General features: G+C 50.7%; 1 protein-coding gene across 2 annotated transcripts in view; it reads left to right on the top strand.

The window, feature by feature from the left end:
• Window positions 1-21,551, top strand: part of DIDO1 (death inducer-obliterator 1) — a gene marked incomplete at its 3' end in the record, with an annotated part of 50,233 nt that overhangs the window by 7,332 nt on the left and 21,350 nt on the right. The window contains exons 1-7 of one of the 2 annotated variants that reach the window (XM_082671152.1): window positions 303-389; window positions 11,926-12,100; window positions 12,619-12,731; window positions 13,508-14,345; window positions 15,005-15,326; window positions 17,266-17,478; window positions 18,270-18,483. In XM_082671152.1, coding sequence (XP_082527278.1) covers window positions 13,510-14,345; window positions 15,005-15,326; window positions 17,266-17,478; window positions 18,270-18,483 — 1,585 coding nt within the window. In that variant the 5' untranslated portion in view covers window positions 303-389; window positions 11,926-12,100; window positions 12,619-12,731; window positions 13,508-13,509. Of the gene's footprint in view, window positions 1-302; window positions 390-11,925; window positions 12,101-12,618; window positions 12,732-13,507; window positions 14,346-15,004; window positions 15,327-17,265; window positions 17,479-18,269; window positions 18,484-21,551 lie in introns of those variants that run through there. The other variant, XM_082671151.1, reaches the window with a different exon arrangement.

Raw genomic sequence — 21,551 nt, 5'->3', positions numbered from 1 at the left:
GCTGGGAACGCAGTCTGGTGGGAAAGGAGCGATGCGCCTTGCTCCTCCATCCTCTTCCCGGCCCCTTTTGGGGCCCGGGGTGGCCAGCCGACTGGAGCCGCGCCGCCTCTGCTCTCAGCTTTGGCCCTATGGCTCGGGAACAGCGCGGCGCAGGGCAGGGGCGGGGCCTGGGCCGGGCTCCTTCCTCCGCCAGCCGCGCGGCGACGCTGTTGTCGGGGCGCGGCCGGCTCCTCTACCCGCCGCGTCTCGGTGGCCGGCGTCTTCTATTCGCTCAGCGCGGGCGGCCCCTCTACCCCCCGCATCTCGGTGGCCGGCGTCGACCCCGCCCGCCCACTCTGAGGCGCTCGGAGGAAATGGCTGCGAAATCTTGGAGGCCTGCGGCCCGCGCAGTGAGTGGCGGCCGGGGCGCCGGGCGGAGGGTCGGCCGCTGCGAGGCCGCATAGGGACGGGCGGGAGTGGCGGCGCCCGAGCCCGGCCCGCCCGGCGCCGCAGGGCCCGCGCCCAGCCGCGCTCTGTCGAGCTGAGAAGATGGCGGCGGCCGCGGGGAGGGCGAGGGGAGGGGGGAGGGACGCGCGGGCCGTGGGCGGGAGCGGGGGGGCGGTGTCGGGGGGCGCCGGGGCTGCCGGGCAGGGTCCACTCCGCGGGGTCCGGCCCGGTCCGCCCGCCGCGGGCGTGTCCTGGGGGCTGGGTTACGGTGTGGACGACTTGAGAGGTGCGCGAGCAGGACGCCGCCCGGTGACCCCCCAGCGGCAGTGCAGGAGGAGGGCGATGCTTTTTCCTAGAAGTTCCTGGTCTCGCTGCTGGTGCGTGGAGGAAGTGATTCTGTTTCAAGTAACTGTGTAACGTAGGATTGAATCCCCCCCTCCGTTTTTTGTTTTTTATCAAGTGTCTAGTTGCTCTGGACACCTTAAAGGAGATGAAGTTTCATTCTGGTTTTTTTTTTTTAAGTGTGGTTCCTTTTGCTTTTATTTCGCTTGATGGTTTTGGTTTCTGGTCGACTATTCCTGTAAAGAATAACATTTCGATAGTTGTGTGATATTTGATGCTATAGGAAGCAAAAAAGGCCTTCAGAAAATCTGTTTCACTCTTTTAAAGAGTGTGTGCCTAGCCATAAAATACGGATTTTTAGCTTTTATTGTGCGACGTGTCGATTTGATGTAGGACACAAATTTGTGTTATATCTTATCTTCTGGTCAACCTCAGAGTAGAAAGGGGCAACGTTCACCTTCCACCGGAGGTGTGCCCGGCCGGGCTCACCAAAGACGGGCTCACGTCTTTGGGGCTCAGATCCCACGCCCTCATTTGCTCACTTTTCTTTCCCCCTCGGTTGCTCCCCCGCCAGGTTGGGAAACTCTGGAGGTCAGGGCAGGTTTTCTGCTCTGAATCCAGCACTTCAGTCAGTGACCTTAGAGTTAGGACCTTAGAACGACAGCACCTGAGCTAAGTTGAAGATACTCTTTAATTCGTGTTTTGGCCTTAGATAATATCCATATAATTTGCACATTGGTGGAATGAGATTTGAACCTCATGTACTTGGGTATTTTGCAGGAGGGAAGGGCGGATACTGAGATCTTTTCAGTGTGCTCACATAAGCTCATTACCCATAGCTTGGTAAGCGGGAAGCTGAGCCTCCACTTGGCACCAGCGACAGCTCACAGTGGGCATTCCACCAAGGTTGACCCTGTTCTGGGCAGTTGATGTGTGCTAATTCATCTCAGTGAGTAGGATGCTTCTGTACCTGTTCTAACCTCCAAGAAGCCAAAGCACCTTTAAGGAGCTTGCCCAAGATCGCAGAGCTGGGTTCTAACCGGGCCGTTGGGCCAACCCCAGACAAATGTTCCATGATTTCCCCAGAGCTACGTAGTCCCTGGCTTCATGTTTCCAAGAAAGGTGCTTTAGCCATGGACTTTTTTTTCAACATCTTTATTGGAGTATAGTTGCTTTACGATGGTTTGTTAGTTTCTGCTTTATAACAAAGTGAATCAGGCACGTATCCCCATATCTTAGCCATGGGTTTTAAGGAAATAAGATCTGTGACCTTTAGAACGATTTCTCGTTGTATTCAACAAATATTTATTGCATCCTGTGTGCCAAGCACCCTGGTTGTAGCAGGGACCAGAAAGGTGGCCTTCCCAGCCCTGCAGACGTGTGTAATGGGGACCTGTGAGGGTCGGCAGCCATGTCCCTGGAGCCTGGGGCCCCTTTTTGGCACTTGAGGGTGGCATGTATTGAACATACACGTCTCCACGTCTAGTCCTCTACCTTCCCATCTTAACACGGCAGACGTCTCAGGTGTCACCTGGGGAGGCCCAGCCACAACCCTGTTGTGAAGCATTCTGCCTAACGCATTTCCTGAGCACCTTCTGTTTCCTAGCTGCCCATGTTCTTGCAGGCTTACGTTAACAGTGAGTTTAGGACTAAGGTGTATCTTTAATTTACTACTGATTTTCCACCGAGAACTGTCTTCTATTAGTATTCGATTAAATTCAGGCTGTTTCAGGCGAAGCGAGTTATGCGCTGATAAGAAAGGGTAGAATGAAAAGTTGGGCAGTTGGCCGCTCCCCTGATTGTCTGCTGTTACCGGCGGTGACCATGTATGCGTGTGTGAGCATCACAGTGGCTTGTTGAGGAACTGTGTCACTGGGGCTTGGACACGGGGCGCCCAGTGCTTCAGGTGGCCCTTCGGGTGGGTGGGGTTTGTCTTCTTGGTGAGGAAGGGAGGGTTTGGAGTGGGGACTTGGCTCCCGTTTTCTTTTTGGCGGTGGAGTTGTGGGTCCTGCTGTTGATGCTGGAAGTCTCTGTGACTGACCACAGGGTGCCTTATTGGCTTGGAGCCCCTTCCCTGGCAGCCCGGGGACTGGGTCTTTTTAGTGTGTGTTTCCCAGATGTTCCAGGTCCTGATTGTTTTTTATTTCTGTTAACATGATGTGTTTTACCTTTTTTATACACGTGTTGCAAGCTACCAAGTGACTTGCATTTGGCTCTTACAGAGCCAAGGTTGAATGTTTACAGGTCAGCTCACTGTTGTCCTTGGGTCCCGTCCAGTAGAGGCCTGATTTCTCATACACCTGGTGGCTTCAGGAAGTCCTTTAAGAAAAACGTTCCTTAAACAGTCCCTTTTGCATTTTTTCTTATTTAAATGGTGGCGTCAGGTACAGTGGAAACCTAATGTTACTCTCTTTAGGGCCAGCATCAAATGATGTGTGTTAATTCCACTGCAAAGGCTCTGTGATTAACAGTTAATGGACATGTACTATTTGGGAAGGAGGAGACCTAAAGGTCTACATTGAGCTCCCTTGATCTTAAGTGCCCACACTTCCTGGAGTCTCTTGCTTAGGCCTTTTTTTTTTTTTTAATTCCAAACTCTATTTTATCCCCCTGCCCGAGCATGCGGGCAGTGGGATAAACTTTGTTTTCTACGCCTGAGTCTATTTCTGTTTTGTTATAAGTAAGTTCATTTATGTAAATTTTTTTAGATTCCACATATAAGCGATATATATTAGTCTTTCTCTGATTTCATTTAGTATAATAATCTCTGGGTCCATCTATGTTGCTGCAAATGGCGTTTCATTCTTTTTTATAGCTGGGTAATGTTTTGATGTATACATTAACCACATCTTCTTTATCCATTTCATCCATCAGTGGACATTTAGGTTGCTTCCATGTCTTGGCTATTGTGAATAGTGCTGCAGTGAACATTGCGGTGCATGTATCTTTTCAAATTAGAGTTTTCTCCAGATACATGCCCAGGAGTGGGGTTGCTGGATCATGTGGCAGCTCTAGTGTTTTAAGGAACCTCCTTACTGTTCTCTTCATTTTATTTTTTGAGTAGTATGGTTGACCCTTGAACAACATGGGTTTGAACTGTCTGGTTACACTTACGCAGGGACTTTTTCCAGTAGTAACTACAGTACTACACAATCTGCGGTACACAGAAGCCAAGTTAAACACAGGAATTGGATGGGAGTCCAGTTCCTGCGTTGTTCAAAGGTCACCTCTAATTTTGAGGGTAAGTTGTTATGTGAAGTTGAATAGGTAATTGTACGCATTTTAATAAGAATTGTTGTAGCCATGATTGTAAAAACTACTTAGTAGGTGTGATTATCTTGTTTGTAATTTGTAAAGCAGATGTTTCTCTCTTGAGTGTCAAACTTAGGTGCTATGGTTTTGTTTTTCATATGCTGATAGAGACACTCCAGAGGTATTTAATACACCTTTACAACAGGAAGGTAAATGAGGTTTCCTCCCCAATGTAAAGATAGCTGTACGGTGTTTGGGTTGCAAAAATAAGTTTATAGAGAGAGAAAATTAGGATATAAAGAAAGGATATAAAATATGAAAGGATAGAAAGAAAGCAGAAACCCCAGAAATGGCACCATTTGGAAGCCCAGTTACAGCTGTGGATGTGTTTGTGAACTTGGTTGGGGTGGGGTGGGGGGGTCAGGATGTGCTGGGAACTGTTACCTGCTAGCTTCGCTCAAGGGTGTGGGGCTCTTTCCATGGCAGGGGCTGTAGAGTTCATCATCCTTTAATTACAGTCTTAAAGAATTGCATCACATGGCTGTTTCTGGGTTTTTCTCAAACTGGTCTCCTGGTGATGGACATTGGTTTGTGTCCCTTAGTTTAAAAAAAAAAAAAAAAAAAAGGCATGCTGGGAGCGCCCTTATAAACGCACCTGCACTTCCCTAGTTATCCCTGGCAGGTCACAGTGAAGCAGTCCCACCTGGCCGGGTGGAACAGAGGTGCTGCCTGCTCTGTGCCGAGCATGGAAGGGGCTCTTTGTAGATATTTGCAGATTCTCCTGTGAGGGCCTGTTTTCCCAACTACTCACCAGCAGACATTGTCATTTTAATAAATGACACAGGCTATTTATCATAATCTGACTGGCACTTGACACGATGGAGTTTCACAGTTGTCCCCATTTCCCTGGGCAGCACACCTAGCTGTTAGGTTTGCAGTTGGGGTTGAAGGCAGGGACACCCTGGTGTGAAGCCTGCCTTCTTCCGTGGTGCTGCCCCTTGAGCCTCTCAGCCCCCTGTCTGCTTATCAGAGGACTTACCCTACTTGTTAGTGTGTGGGTGTGGTCATGCTGTGGTCAGCAGAGGAGGACACTGGTGGCTGCCTTGGTCAGGACTGGGGATGCTGAGCCGGCACAAGGAGTGGTACCCCTGAGATGCCCCCCGTGCCCCATGGACACAGGGCTAGGTCAGTGCTAGCCATTGACTCTTCAGGTTTGTTAGATTGTAATTTAAACAGTATTTGTGTTTTTAGTAGTAAGGTGGCTTTCTTCTGCACTTTCCCCACCCGGGCAGTGGGCAGGAGTTGGGGAAGCTGCCTCAAGTTGAGCTCTGCATGGATCTGTAAAAATCAGTACAGAAAATCCTGTTTTTATTTAATAACTGCTTTATTTAAGCTTGGACCTTCCCCACTGCCCCCCAAAGCTAGACATTGGCCTCTTCTAATCTCAGAGAAAGAAAGGAAGATTCCAGCTCAAGTATACAGTTTAATTCTTGACTTCTGCATTTCCAAGGTCTCCAAGCATTATTTTTGCCCCTTGGCCTGTGGCATGAGATGCAGCTCCACTCATGAAGCAGATACTTGTGAGGCAGCAGCAGGCCTTTGGTTTTTTTCTCCAACCATTTTCTCTTTGGACTTAGGTGGCAGTCCCTCTGAATGCTGCAGTTTCGTAATTGGTGCCTTCTCATCCGAGGAGAGGTGGGGAGGGTCTGGGAGAGCAGCCTCCTGGAGCATCACTGTCACGGCCCATCAAGAGCAGCCCCTTGACGTTGCCAGTAGTGTCAAGTCTGTGGTGGTGGCCATTCTCAGACTGACCCCTTTACACCTAAAATTAACAAGGACCCCAGAGGGCTATTGTTTACGTTGTATCTATTGATATTTCCCATATTTGGCATTAAAAATGAGACATTTAGGGGCTTCCCTGGTGGCGCAGTGGTTGAGAGTCCGCCTGCCGATGCAGGGGACGTGGGTTCGTGCCCCGGTCCGGGAAGATCCCACATGCTGCGGAGTGGCTGGGCCCGTGAGCCATGGCCGCTGAGCCTGCGCGTCCGGAGCCTGTGCTCCACAACGGGAGAGGCCACAACAGTGAGAGGCCCGTGTACCGCAGAAAGAAAAAAAAAAGAGAGACATTTAAATTTACTTACTTAAAAATAATAACATAAATGACACTTTATGGGAACTATGTTCCAAAACAAAAACAATTTAATGAGAAAGGTAGTGTTGTCCTAGGGTTTTGCAGCTCTCCAGAACGTCTGGCTTAAGCGACAGTAGCCAGATTCTCTTGTCTCCTTCGTCCTATCTCTGTCATTTGGCTTCTGAGAAACCACCACATCCGTGCCCTTAGTGTTGTGCAAATAGTTTGCCCTTGGGGGGGCCCTCCTGAAAGGCCCGGGGGCCACACTTTGAGAACCTCTGCTCTGGGTCATGGTTAGAAATGCTCTTGTTGTTGAGAAATGGGAATTTAAAAAGGCAGTTGACTCTGAACTTGTAACACCTGGGGAAATGGGTTACTTTTAAGATAGGCAATGTTTTCAGGGGGCCCTCAACCACGTTCTTGCTTTTTGGGAAAAACGTGGAATATCTGGCTAGTTTGTGGTCCCTAGTGAAGAGGGTTCAGTGCACACGTCCCCCTCAAAGTGGACCGCCTGGAACCAGAGCCCTAGAGTACAGCCGGGGTGCGCTCTGGGTGAGGAGGCCCCAAGGGTCTTGCGGCCTGAGGGAACAGTGGGTGGCATTTTGCCTTTATCGTAGGCTGTCCTCACCCACAGCCTCTCACCGGATCCTTACCAACAGCTCTTGCTGCAGTGAGACACGGTGCGCCGGGCCTGCACTGGGTGCTACGGGTGACACGGGGATCTGGCAGCAGTGCCCCCGTGGGCGCTGGAAGGGAGTAGCCAGCCCGGGTGCACTCGGGGCCCAGACAGACCATTGCGGATATGAAAGCGATAGGGTGAGCAGTTAGGGGGGTGGAGCTGGAGGATCAGGGTCCCTAGGAAGCAGCCCCTGAGGTGCCCAGCAGGGCTGACTGTCCTGGGGAGCGACTTACTGTGCCCAGGATCCCGTCTGTGACCCTCCCCCCCTCCCGCCTCACAGTCACACCCTCTGTCTTGGTTGGGGAAGGAGAGGGGAGGCTCCCTCTTGGGGGCCCATCCCAGTGTTGTCCTGGATATTTAGCCAGACCTGCCCCATCTTGCAGACTCCGTGAGGACAAGAGCCTGTGCAGTTCAGAGGGGCCCTAAGACCCTGGCAGGAGCCTTGTCTTACAGGCACCAACCCCAGGGTGTAGGATTCAGATAGTCCCTTGCCAGTGTCTGAAGCCATGTTTTCTTGTTCCTTGAGAGACAAGAGGGAGCTGCCTCAGTCCCCTCGGGCTGCCGTGGCAAGGACCACAGACTGGGAGCTTTTGCACAGTGGACTTGATTGCTCGCAGCTCTGAAGGCAGGAGGCCCAAGGTCAGGATGCCGGGGCAGTTGGGTCCCGGTGGCAGGGCCAGGTGAGCTCTGGGGCCTCTTTTCCAGGGCAGGTATCCCATTCAGGAGGGCTCCGGGGGCACAAACGTGCAGACCACAGCAGGAGTCCATCCAAGGTAGCAAGTGGTTTCGTAGAGAACAGGGAGAGCCTCGTTTCCTCCACCTTAACCTGGACGCATTCAGGTGGCTCTGCTGGTTGTTCCTGAAGCGCTTTTGGAGAGCTGCCCACCGAGGTCACAAGCCTGTGTTTTCACTAGGAAGTGGATAGAGAGAAACCAGAGTGCCCACTGCCCACCCGAAATGGGGGAGCTGGGGTCCCGGCCTCACCAGAGCTTGGCCGAGGCACCAGTCCTGGCGAGCTTTTAAGCAACAAGTTTTACTTTTTGTCTGCACAGACCTGTAAAGCAAAAACACCTAAGAAATTTTGAACAGCAGGTGGTTCCTAGATTTCTCTCTGTAGTTACTGCTTGAGAAGCTCACCGTGCTGTGGGTCCTTTTGCTTCAGTGGAATTTTAATAATGACTGTTACTTGGAAAGCAGCATACTTTGGATTGGCCACCTAAAGGACTGCAGTGCCACTTGTGCAGTCGAGTCAGGATGAGCGTGGGGTCGCTGAGAGGGAGCGCTGCCAGGTCGGCAGAATGTCGTGTGTCCTCTCAAATTCCTGGACGTGCCCTCGTTAGTGACTATCCCATTAATAAAAACGGAATTGTGAAAGAGGCTTTAATTGGGAAAGCTTGCGTTTTTAAGTACTTCATAGAACTTTCAGCATCTTCTCAGTCCCTCCTCATCCCCAGCAAAGGATTCGTCATGAGACGGAAGACTCTTAACGTGAAATATCAGTAACTGTGAACTTTGGCCCAGCCTGTTAGAACCATAAATTGAGTTAGCAGAGTCCGAAATAATGAGGTTATGTTGTAGCATTGGATATAAATTGTGACCGGCAGGTTAGAATTGTTTCAAAATTAAAATTGTTAGCTTTGAATATTGTTTTGGGGGTGTGAGATTTGGAGGACCACCTTGTTTTGCCGCTAGGTGGGCAGGACAGGTGTGCGCTTGTGTGTTATCTTTTTGAGAAGCTGCAACTGTTTTCTTGTGTTTGTTGTGCTGTGGAAATAGGAGCTTCATTGTGGTTATGTATTATATTTTAAAGTATCAGAGAAATTAGTCTCCAGTCCATAGAACTAAGCATCTTCAAATGGGTAAGAGGCGGTTACTTACCCGTCCCGAGCTTTGTAGAAGTGGAGCCTTCAGATTTGCGTGGTTGTAGAGTTGGGCATCACTCACGTTTGGGGAGCGTATTTTTGGTTTTGCTCTAAAGAAAATCACTTCTGGCAGCTTAACGTTTTTCAAGTGTTGGATAGTCTGAAGGGAAAATGAAGTGGTGGTTTTAGAACAGTTTTGTGGAAGCAAATGTTTCCTCTCCTCTGACACTGAAGTGCGGATATGTGTGACTGCTTGGCGTGTATCCAGCATGTTCTTGAGCTACCGGAAACGGTGTGTTTTGAAACCCTTTGGAGGCTAAGAGCTCAGAAGCCCTGTCCAGGGTCACAGTCGGCCTCGTGAGCCGGCCCTGCCGGGTCGGCGTTTGCACTGCTGGCACAGAGGTTCCTGGTAGCGCCCCTGAGGGGCCAGAGGGGCCTGCAGCCGGGGGCCGCAGAGCATCACCGATGGACTGCATTTTTCCAGGTGGTGTGTGGCAGGCATTTTCTCGAAGATGCACAGTGTGAGACTGGAGGAAAGTAACTGACAATGTTTGTTACTGATGACAAAATTCCAGCTTTAAACGAAAGTTAGCATTTTGAAAAGCTTCTATCTGCCACCCTGAGCTTGATGGCTTCCCAGTAATGAAAGACATTTCAGGAGATGGGCGCTAACGTTAACAGATGCGTCTCATGTTGTCTAATGAAATGTGCCAGCGTGTGGACTCTGCATGTGTCCAGCTGGCCACCGTGCACACAGGCAAAAGATGTTTTCAGAGTGCGTTACGACCCAGGAAGGTGTGGATCATTCATGGACGTGGTTGCAGATTCGTGTCACAACTACTTTTCATGTAAATGCGGCCTGTCGAGGTTTGATGTGGTATCAGGGAACATCCACAATTCTGAAAGCCTTTCTCAGGTTTAATTTTGGAAATACATATCCCACATAAGCAACCGCTCTTTGGGGTCCTCAGTTTTTAAGGGTATAAAGGGACCTCAGCAGCAAAAAGTTGGAGAGCTGCCTGGGAGGTGGTGGGCTGCTTCCTGCCCTTGGGTGGTCTGGGGGAACCTAAGGTTTCATGTTGGTATTCGTAGGTCTGCTTAGGAAATGGAGCAGTTTTCAGCTGAGAGGACATTTGCACTTAGAAATGTAAAGATATAAAACTATCTCAGTGCATTATGTTCGCCTCCAGGTTTTCTTTTTCCCAGTTTCAGGGATGCCCGCCCACCGTTCTTTTCCTCTGGGGAAACGTTGTTACTAGTATGGTGTGACCACCGTTTGGTGACCTGCTGTTGTGTGTGGACCCACATTTTAAGTTGTGTTAGGAGCATAACACAATTTTTCTTTTTTAACTTTTGCCTTCATCATAGGGGTTTGTTTTTGTTTCATGACCTGAAATTTTACATTAGAATTTCTGGGAAGAAATTATGAAAGTGATCTTGCAAATGTAAAATCAAAAAAAAAAATGAACCAAAATGAACCAGATTATCTACAATGATATGATCTATTCTGAATAAAGTACTTCATTCCACTTAACAGAAATAACTGGATTTTCCTTTTCTGATTATTCAGAACTCAAATCCAGAGGCATGGGGTTTTTTTGGGGGGGGGTTCATATTAACATAAATTGAAAAAACTTTTTAATTCCTGAGAACATCGTAATTTCTTTGCTTTTATAAATGTTCACTGTTGTGAACAATTTCTCCTGAGAAGTTTCTCGTTTTGAGATGGGTTGACCACATGTGAGAGAGGTGGTGGCCATGGGGGGGCGGGGGTGACCAGAGTGAGATGGTCGCTATCTCTTTAAAAGGAGGTGGGACGGAATGTTTGCTCTGAGGTCACCAAGGAGACCACAGTTACAGGGGAGGCAGTTGGTGTGAGGTGAGGAAGAGGTGAGGTGCGGGCAGGGAGTCCTGGGTCTAGAATGCGAAATGTGTTAAAATGTTAACATCGAGGACTTACCTAGAAACAGAGACACGTTTGTGGAGCAAACTAGGTATCGTGATTGAATGAGGGCACAGGAGGAGAAACGTTCTTTAAATACGTAAATACACGTAGATGAGCTGTACCACGGTGATGTTCAATGATCATAACATTAGTCCTCTGAAATCTCTCTTAGATTTTTAATTAAAAGGATGACATAGGTATAGTGTTCTAGGGCTTCCTTGGTGGCACAGTGGTTAAGAATCCGCCTGCCAAGGCAGGGGACACGGGTTCGATCCCCGGTCAGGGAACTTAAGATCCCACATGCAGCGGAGCAACTAAGTCCATGTGCAACAACTACTGAGCCTGCGCTCTAGAGCCCACTCAGTAGCCACAACTACTGAGCCCACGTGCCACAACTACTGAGCCCGCATGCCACAACTACTGAAGCCATGCGCCTAGAGCCTGTGCTCCACAACAAGGGAAGCCACCACAATGAGAAGCCCACGCACCACAACGAAGAGTAGACCCCCGCTCGCTGCAACTAGAGAAAACCCACGCGCAGCAGCAAAGACCAACGCAGCCAAAAATTAAATAGATTTTTTTAAAAAAAAGGATTTCTAGGGCTTCCCTGGTGGCGCAGTGGTTGAGAGTCTGCCTGCCGATGCAGGGGACAGGGGTTCGTGCCCCGGTCCGGGAAGATCCCACATGCCGCGGAGCGACTGGGCCCGTGAGCCATGGCCGCTGAGCCTCCTGCGCGTCCGGAGCCTGTGCTCCACAACGGGAGAGGCCACAACAGGGAGAGGCCCGCGTACCGCAAAAAAAAAAAAAAAAAAAAAAAAATTCTAAATAATGACTTTTCATGTGTAATTTTTTTGTTCATGTTTTCATGTTTTGTTCCTTTCTCTCTTGTCTCTGGGTTTTTATTGACCTTGGTCCATCTCAAAAGTAAGATTGTAATTGGAAAGCATCTGGTACCAATTATCAGTTTTCAAACTCTCCTTCCCACTGAGGCCTCTGCCCTCTGCCCACCAGCTTCCTCCCCACCAGTGTGCCAGCCGAGGCCTGTCCAGCCCGCCCCTTGCTTTCAGAGTGTAGTCAAAGTATCTTCCCTTCTTTAAAAGTCCTTAAGGGAAGCAGGGGACTTTGTTTTGTGGATTTTGTTTGTCGACTCTCTGAATGTCTTTGTGGGTCACGTAATGTACATTCAAATAAGAGATTGTTTGGAAAGTTTCATGCCTTTTTTTCCCTTAAACATGATTTTAGTTATAGTTGCTTTAAATCTTTAAACTATTTTGTTGTTTTCTTTTAGGAGCTTACTCCGTGATCACAGTCTCGAGATAATCTGCGTTGTAATCTGTGAATAGTGACCGACAGCAGCAGTGTTGCGGGGCTTGGCGCTTCCCTTGGACCCTGCAGTTGCATCGGCCAGGCTTTGGTTGTTTTTAGGAAGTCGGAAGAAGCGCCCAAGCTTCCATGTGGGGCAGGTAACGTGGCAATAGTGTTAAACGCCAGCAACACAATTTTAAGTTTTGATGTCATGTTTTCTATTTCAGAAGTGGCATTATATGTAAAGAAACTAATGTAACATTAGTATTTGTTTGAAATGGTTTAAGCTTTAGCCCGAGATTTCTTGAAGAGTGTCTAATTGTGTGTTAAGAATCTGATTCAGAGCACTACTTTATCTTTACATGAGTGGTTTTTTTAGTGCATTTACGATGACGTTTTATATTCTCTCTGGTGAGAACTGTATTTTGTAGAGGAGAGTCCTTCCTGCAGAAAGCCTTGGGTGACCAGGACAGTGGCGTGGTCCTTGGTGGCACAGGTGCTGATGTCACAGCTACTCCTGCAAGCTTCCGAGTGGCCTGGGAGAGTGTGGGCCTAGGCCCAGGGTGGGGGAGTTACAGACCTGGACACGGAAATGGGAGGTGACAATACTTAGTGGGAACCAAAAAGAGAATTCAATTGTGTGTGATGTTTAATTTTGTGTATTTTCTGTTTGAAGGTTTTCATTCTGTATTAGTCCTTCCCCTGGGATGGAACATGGCATAAAACCTGAGTCATCGTTAGCATTTAAATGTAATTGAAGCCTGCACAGCTTGGGAAAAAATTCTCAAGGTATATACTATCTTTTTCAGGCTTTTTCATTTTAAACAGGAGTGAAGTTTTCACAAACATGACCCTTTAAACAGTGTGTTAGAAAGAGGAGAGAAGAAATACACACCAAAGGTGCCGTGTGGCTCAGTATTTTCTCAGCGTCCCCATCGACTGCTGCTGCAGACCCTGCGCGCAGCGCTGAATGGGCCCATCTTGTGTCAACAGTCGTGGCTCGGGAATCTGGGCAGGGTTCAGGGTCTGAATCCCCCATCTCCATGTGATCCCTCCAGCAGCGTGGTCAGACGTCTCACACACAGCTTGGGGCTTCCAAGCAGTAGGCCCAGAGCCAGCACAGCGCTCTGTCCACCGAGCTCTGCGGGCAGAGCCAGGTGGGCCCCGCGTCTCTGTGCTGGAGAGCCCGAGGCACCCGCCACCCTGTCCTGTCCTGGCAGCACTGCTGCTCGCTTCCTCTTTCCCTGCTACCACTTGTACAAATCCTCGTCCTCAGCAGTTGACCAGTTCACAGATTTGGTTTGCTAGCTGTGTTTGTCTACTGAACATTAGATACGTAACTGTTACAGTTTTCTTCAGGAACCCCCTTGAATCCTCTCAGCGCACTTTAGGAAACACCTTCGGTTTTTGTAGGTGGAGAATTGTTGCGATTCACTGTGTCTGGGTTTCCTCCGTGTGGGTGTTGCCCCTTCTCGTGCGCTCTCGTGGCTGGTGGGTGCCTGTCCTGGTCCTGGACCGCGGCCCTGGCTGACGCCTGGTGTGGTTTGATTGCATTTCCCCGTTAGGTATGGACGAGAAGGGTGACCCGAGTGGTGAGGATGCGCCCAAGGCCATCAAGCCCACCAGCAAAGAGTTCAGGAAGACGTGGGGGTTCCGGAGGACCACCATCGCCAAGCGCGAGGGCGCTGGGGATGTGGAGATGGATGCCCTGGACCCGCTGCCCCGGCAGCAGCAGAGCCCGTCGCTGCGTCGCAGTGGAAGGCAGCCGAAGCGGACCGAGCGGGTGGAGGAGTTCCTGACCACGGTACGGCGCCGGGGCCGGAGGGGCACCCCCGTGTCCCTAGAGGACTCGGCGGAGCCGGCGTCCTGTCCAGTGACAGATGCGGAGAGCGCCTCTGAGGGGAGCGTGGAGAGCACCTCGGATGGGAAGAGCGGTCCCAGGTCTGGCTCCACGGGTGCTAAGGAACGAAAGGCCTCCTCGGCAAAGGCCAGAGGACGTGGCGACGAGGATGACACCTCCGATAGCGACAGTGATGGGCTGACTTTGAAAGAACTCCAGAATCGCCTGCGGAGAAAGCGCGAGCAGGAGCCCACGGACAGGCCCCCCAAGGGCGTCCAGAGCCGCCTGCGGAAGAAGCATCGGGAGGAGGACCCGGTGGAGACCATGGACGTTGAGGCAGGCGATGCAGTGGAGGGCTCGCTGCCCGTCCCGCAGGAGCCGGAGGCCGACCTGGGGGCTGCGTCCCAGGCGGCGAAAATGGACAGAGAGAGCCAACTGGAAGGGAGGGCGGCCCCAGGGGGGAATGCAGAGGAACCCGGAGACGCAGTCCGACACAAGCCCGAATGTGAGGTGTACGACCCCAATGCCCTGTACTGCCTGTGCCGCCAGCCTCATAATAACAGGTGGGTCGTGGGAGGATGGAGTGGCTGCCCAGGCTTCTGGGGGGAGTCCAAGCTGTGGAAAGTGCCAGAGAGCGTTTTCCATTCGTCTTAGTTTAGAGAGTCCCAGGGTGGCCTGAATGAGGGACTTGTTCTCTTGGGAAAGACGAACAAGTCATTGTCCAAAAACAAAAACAAAAACGGCGTGGGTGGGCACTGCCAAGAGCCACACCCTCCACCAAGGTGAGGGCTGGCGTGGGACATTGGCTGCCTCGGTCCCACCAGCCACGGACAAGGCGGCCTGGACCAGAGGGGATCTGCTGTCCCAGAGAGCTCGCTGGGTGACGCTGCTCCAGACCGGTTGAGACTGGGCTGTGGTGTGGACATTGGGGCAGCTCGGGGGGTGGGGGGGGTATAGGCGTGGCTGCCCTTCTGTGGACGAGAACTGTGGTGTCAAGGGCAGAGTGCTTCCCTCAAAGAAAAGATGAAGCAAATTTGATTGAATGTGAGTAAAATTGAGAAGGGCACGCGGATGCTCTTCATTCTGTTCTCTCCACGTTTCTGTAATATTTTTGTTTTTTTCATAATAGAAGGTTGAAATTTGACTTGTGTTTAAAATTGAGTTGGTCTCTCACTTTCCATTCCTATACTAATAGTATCCATTCTTTATTTTATCATTCCAGATTTATGATTTGCTGTGACCGATGTGAAGAATGGTTTCATGGCGACTGTGTGGGCATTTCTGAGGCTCGAGGGAGGCTCTTGGAAAGGAACGGGGAGGATTACATCTGCCCAAACTGCACCATCCTGCAAGTGCAGGACGAGCCCAGCTCTGAGACCACAGGCACGCAGGACTCGAGGTCGAGACCTGCGGACGCCGACGGCACAGACTGTACAAGTATAGGAACCGTGGAGCAGAAATCGAGTGAAGACCAAGGAATTAAGGGTAGAATTGAGAAAGCTGCAAACCCAAGTGGCAAGAAAAAACTCAAGATATTCCAGCCCGTAAGTACCTGTCTCCCAAGGTCAGCGGTAGAGGTGACCGTGGAGCCCTCAGCTGCCATTGGCAGAAACATCAGGACAGGAGCGTTTGTCTTCTGAGATAAGTTAGCTTTTCCCAGGAGTGGCATTGTGCGCAGGGCTGGGCTCTGCGAGCTCCCAGGTCCATGCACCTGCTCCAGGCTGGCAGGCCTATCTATTCTTACTCTATGTTTGTTAATCATATCTATCTTCTATGCTGTTATTACTGACTTAACATTTTCCATAAGTGGACTCGCTTTTTTAAGTCTTCCCTTCAGTTTTCTCATGAATGGATCCTGAGTTTGAAGTGCATATGTGAACAAACAAAATTATTTTTGAGTCACAGGGGCACATGTGCACCTATATTACCCGTCACCGCCTTGAGAGAACCAGTGGTCTTGTCCCTGCCTCGCAGCAAGATGCCAAGGCCAGCGGTGGTGACCGCACGGCTCCCCAGGGTGACAGTTCAGCTGCGGCTGGCACGCCCTCTGTTATGGTGGTCTCCCGCTCCCCAGTGCTTGTGCATCTCTATATGCTCCTTCCCTAGCTCTGTTCACTCGTTTCTCCTGCCCAAGGGCCGTGATTCTTGGTCATGGTTTCCGTGCATCTTGAGAGCTGTCTCAGGCTCTCAGGATTGTCCTACTCAGAGTATGTTTTCGCCCCAGGCCTTCCTTGAATTGGGGGCCCATGCCGCCCCCACAGCCCGTTCTCTAGCCAGTGTTGGGCATGCAGACGACTTTGCGGTGGCCGTGTCATAGCTCCCCGCCGTCTCCCCCTTGCACTGACATAGCCTCGAGGGCTGGACCATTTAAATTTTACCTGTCATGGGGGTATGAGGAGGCATCGAGTGGAAGTATGATGATAACTGGTAAGGAAGAAGAATTAATGGAAATGTAAGTCAGTAGGAAACGTCATGTTATTGCTGATGTGTTTGAGACCACACATAAAGTATTTTTCTGAGTAAAACTTGGATTCTGTGGAGAAAAAACAATTAAGTGCATAATTTGAGACACAAGATTTTGCTCAAGTACATTTGAGGGGTATGTTCATGTATCTTATTAGTCTCGACCGTCAAAACATGTTCTAGTGATCGTGGACAGCTGTGCTCAGCCCTTGTCGTGAGCCAGGCTCCTACTGCACGGCAGGCAGCCACAGACTTGTTTAGCGGCTTAAACAACACACATTTATTCGCTCAGAAGCCCAGGCCTGGCTTAGCCGGGCCCCCTCTGCTCTGGGTCTTACAAGATTGCCCTCCAGGTGTCGGTGGGGGCTGAGGTCTCATCAGAGGCTCGGCTGGGGAAAGATCCACTTCCAAAAGCTCTGACTTGATTTAGCAGGTAAAATATGTCCCGGGCAATTTGTGTGGCATGGTGACACCAAAAAGTTATCTGTTGTTTTCTGAGACCCACGTTTAATTGGGTGTCCTGGGTGTCGTCTCACAACCTTGCCCGCCGAGCCTAGGCCTTGGGCGCCCTCTCAGCAGAGGCAGCAGTGGAATCCTTTCTCTTCTGGAGGCTCAGTTCCTCTTTTAAGGGTTTTCAGTTGATGAAGTTGGACCCTTTGGACTAACTCACAATCCTCTCACTTGGGATCTTAATTTCGTTGGTAAAATCCCTGCCCATTTGCCCGATAAGGGAACCTACTTGTGGCGTGCAATCCCATTGTGTCCAGAAGTATGCAGCAGGAGTGCCGGGGTCCCCTTAGAGTTCTGCCCTTCCTGCGTGGCATGACGGGCAGTTAAGAACTTGAGGGCCTTACTCGGGGGAGGTGGATTTGTGTGTTTTGAATAAACAGAGGTACATCTTTATTCATAATTTCTTCATACATGATTAAAAGCAGTAATCTCGGTACCGTGAATAGTTGTATTACGAAGTGCCACAGCCACCAAAGCGGGCGAGCACTGAAGCCGCGTCTGATCCTGCAGGTCGTAGAGGCGCCTGGTGCCGCCAGGTGCATTGGCCCCGGGTGCTCAAGCGTGGCGCAGCCCGACTCTGTCTACTGCAGCAGCGACTGTATCCTGAAACACGCCGCGGCCACCATGCGCTTCCTGAGCGCAGGGAAAGAGCAGAAACCAAAACCTAAAGAGAAACCCAAGACAAAGCCGGAAAAAATCATTCTTCAGAAATGTAGCGTTCAGGTGAGTTGACGGAGGCCAACCATTTGTGTAGTTGAAACCAAAAGCGTCTGGAGGTTACGGGCTCGGTGGGTTGGTTTGGAGAGTGTAGGGCACACAGGCCCAGACAGGATGCAGGCGCCTTTGCACTGCCCTCCGCCTTGCCCACGAGTGTTCTCGTCAGCATTACAAATAGGCACGTGTTCTCATGTTTTCCTTCTCCGCCTCTAGCCGAGGGATTAACTGATAGAAACGTGGGAACCGGCTGCTGCATGGAATAGCTCTCCACCCACACACCAGCCCCGCCGGGAGGAGAGCGGTCCCTGTTGGAGTCTGTGTGGGGAGTTGACGCGCAGGCAGCGGGGTGGCAAGTGGGTTCTGGGGGTGCCGCACTGAGTTCCTGGTGGGGTACTGGGATGTTGTTTGGACGCCTGTCCTTTCTCCACGTGCTGTTGTGTCTGCAGCTCCTGCCTGTCAGTGTTATTTGGGCGCGTTCTCACACAGGGCCCCGGCCAGCCGTGCTCTCCGCCTTGCTTCACTGCCTCACTCCATGGCCCCTCGGTTATCCTGGTGGCCTAGCACCTCATCAGGATGCTAGGATGATGGGTTATTCTGTCAGGGACCTTCTCATCGCTCGGATGTTGATGCGGGCCTGCTGGATGTGGGGGAGTAGCCAGCCCGCTGCTGAGCAGATGCAGTGTATTGGGCTTAGGATGGCCCAGGAGCTGATTGAGTAGTGACCCTCACTGCAGAGTGAAATGAGCAAAGGTTAATTTCTGACCTCATTAATGATTGGGGCTTTACTGATTATCCAGGCAGGCATTAAAATCTCTTCTGTGCACAAGAGACTGGCTCCAGACAAGAAGGAGAACGCAGCGAAGAAGGTGGCACTGGTCCCTCCAAGGAGTGAGGTCCTCGCTAAGGAGCCGCCCTGTGAGAGCAGCACGCCGTCCTGGGCCAGCGACCACAATTACAATGCAGTAAAGCCAGAAAAGACTGCTGCCCCCTGGCCGCCACTGTTGTATAAATGTATGTATCACCCGGGGGGAGCTCTGGACCCTTCCCGGTCTTTCTGGACGGCCGTGCACTCGGGCCTGTCCAGAGCTAGGAGTTCTAGCCGTGTTTTCTGCTGCACCTGCAGAGATCAAAGCCCTTGCCCAAGTCCAGGAGGCCTCCTGAGCCCCGCGTGCCCATCCTTAGTCTGTCGGGACTTCTTGTCAGTGTTTCCAAAAAGCTGTACGAGACCCGTTGCTGAATGTCTCACCTCTGACGATTGATGTCTTTAATCGCTTTTCTTTACTATCAGTCTCTGGTAAGTATGTGTAGTATCTTCAGCAGAATGTGACAAGGGGGCGCGCTGCCTGGCACTCAAGGTCCGCCGTCATCCAGATGTTCACCACAGCGCCGTCACCGCCGTGGGCTCTCCACGCAGGGGTCTTTCCACACAGTCTGCTCCCAGCACACGTGACCCTCACTTCCTTGTATATTGTGGGAACCTATTACTATTAGCACAGTAGTGTTGTAGCTGATTTTCAACTGAAGCATGAGTTTCAGGAGTTATATTATTTTTGACGGAACCGGAATTTTTTTTATGTCCAATTCACATACTACACACAACATAAACACACATGCCAGTCTTGAAGGCCATTTACCCTGCTTCCTGTGCTTGAAGGTAAGTGAGCACAGTGTCTCCACTCTGAGCAGCACCCAGACCAGGAGTCTTGGCGTGCACTGCTGGGTCATCCCACCCCAGGCTTCAAGTTCAGACAGACCTTTGCAATCCCATGAGATCATGCAGCTTGAATCTTTTCTCTTTCTTCTTTTTTTCAGCTCATTCTCCAAAATTAAATTTTAGAAATTTAAATTGCTCTGGGGCACATCTTATTCTTATTCTATGGTTAAGGTCATTTTGTGTTCAGTTTTTATTTATGCTATCTTTTATTTATACTCTTGCAACTTTTTTTAAAAGCACAAGAGGTTAAATGGCCCCAAATCCCAGGATTATAGCCACGTGCTGCTTCCTCCTCTCAGCGGGCTGTTTAGGCCAGTGGCCTGAGGGAAGGCCTCATGGATGTAGTGTGGCTAGAAAACTGCATAACTAGATGCATTTTGAGAATGTAAATGACCCAAGACCTGAGAAATGGAGTTGCAAGTGAACTGCAAAGCAATGCTGTGTGTGTATATATATGCATATTTATCTATTTTATTTTATTTATTTTTGGATTTTTGGAGTGAGTGGTTAAATATAGAGTTAACCAGTTGCTGTATTAAAATGAGTCTCAATACACCTCAGGTTGTTTGAACCAAGAACTTCATGCTAACAACGTGTCGCAAATACCCATCAAGTTCTAGCACCTCTACACAGTAGCCCCTCTACAGGGGTTACGAATGGACCTAAATATAAGCATCGCCCAGCTGGGAAGGGGTGGGGAGCAGTCACGTTGGAATCCTGTGCTAAATGTTCTCAGTTGGTTATAGGCACGTGACAGAATAAAAGGAAAACCGAGGTGTAGCCACAAAACCCTGGGTGATTGGTTTCAATTCAGTTAATTTCCATCTCTGTTGACCAGAATTGGGAGACTGCCCCCAGGCTCCGAGTGTGGAGTCAGATGTAGGGCGCACAGTGAGAAAGGAAAGTTGGCGGGGTTTGGGGGAGGGGTGGGTGCTTACTTATCCCCAGTTCTGACTTCCTGGTTTTTGAGGGAAGACTGGGGTAGAGGGGCGGGGAGACTTGCCCCCAGGAGGTGGTGGCTCTGCTCACAGGCGGGGTTTCTCTTCCCTCTGCCCCACCCTCCCTCTCTGCACATCAGCTCCTCACTGATCACCTTCCCAGCACATTTACGTCTCAGAACTACGTGGATGGATAGCCACAGCTTCTAGCCTGCATAAGGGACATGGTTTTGAGCTAGTTGCTTCTGATCATTTTTTGTTATCCCAGAAATGTCATCTTCCCAAAAGATGATTGGGAGGAGTGTAAAAGGTCGCTGGTAAACACCCGACTTCAGCCTCGGTGAGTAGCAGCTGTGCCTCTGCCTCTTCCCCAAACCATTACTTGACAGTGGCAGTGGCTGTGGACCTTCCCCGGGTCCCCACACACAGGCACAATGGGAGGGGGTCCCTCGCATACACTCAGCAGAACCCTGCATCCCCACCAGGGCCCCCACCTGCCTCCCTGGCTGCAGAGCGTGATATGTTTCTGGGTGCAGGTGATGCCAGGACAGCTCTTAGGAAGGGGGCGTTTTCCATGTTGACCTGGATTCAGGTCAAATCTTGGGTAGATCCTTGGGCAGCCAATGTGCTGCCCCTGGAGGTGCTCTGCCCCCCACCCCCTTCTCCCAGGCCATTGGCGCTGGCCTTGGGTTGTGGGTTCAGGGCAGCCCTTCATGAGCGTCACGGGCAAGACCTTGCTACACAGAGGCTCTGACCTGCTTCTCTCATGGGACAGTCAGTAGATCTTCAGGTCCTCGGGGTGGTGGGATTAACACGTACTTGTTCTCTGATGAGTTTTTTTTTTTAATTTTTCAGAGTTTCTGAGAACAAAACCAGTGTAACTCATGGAAACGATTGCCATTTTCTTTCCCCCCAGGTCACTGTGTTTCTTACTCCTCCTCATGGTTCCTCTTCATTTCCTCTCCGTCGCCTCTCATTACTGTCCAGGCACAGGCACGAAGAGGGCTGAAAACGTTCTTCGAAAGTGTCCCTGGTTTGTTAGGGTTTGGAAGTGGAATTGTGATAGGCATAGGCACATTTCCCCATGTTTGGGGCTCCCTAAATGGCCCTGAGATGACTTAAAACTCTGGGGACCTGAACAAATTTTGACTGGAAAATCAGATTTCTGCAGTTTCATGTAGCTTTGAGAATTGAAATGGGGACCCCTTGCAGCACCTGTGCACCCAGGTCCAGTGATGTGTTAGCATCCTGCCCCGATGCGAGCGTTGCCCCGTGGTCCCCGTGTGCCACATGTCCGGTCCCCGTGCTATGGCGAAGTGGATCTGGGGACGCGGGTGTGGGGATTGGTGTGGGTTCCGGGAGCACGCTTCACAGGTAGTAAGAGAAGACAAGTCCCCACGGTGAGATAGATGGGGGGGGGGGATGGG

Source organism: Grampus griseus (assembly GCF_964374135.1).
Source record: "Grampus griseus genome assembly, chromosome: 14".
Taxonomy (NCBI): domain Eukaryota; kingdom Metazoa; phylum Chordata; class Mammalia; order Artiodactyla; family Delphinidae; genus Grampus; species Grampus griseus.
Note: the sequence above shows the minus strand (reverse complement) of the source record. Positions and strands in the feature narration are given on the sequence as shown.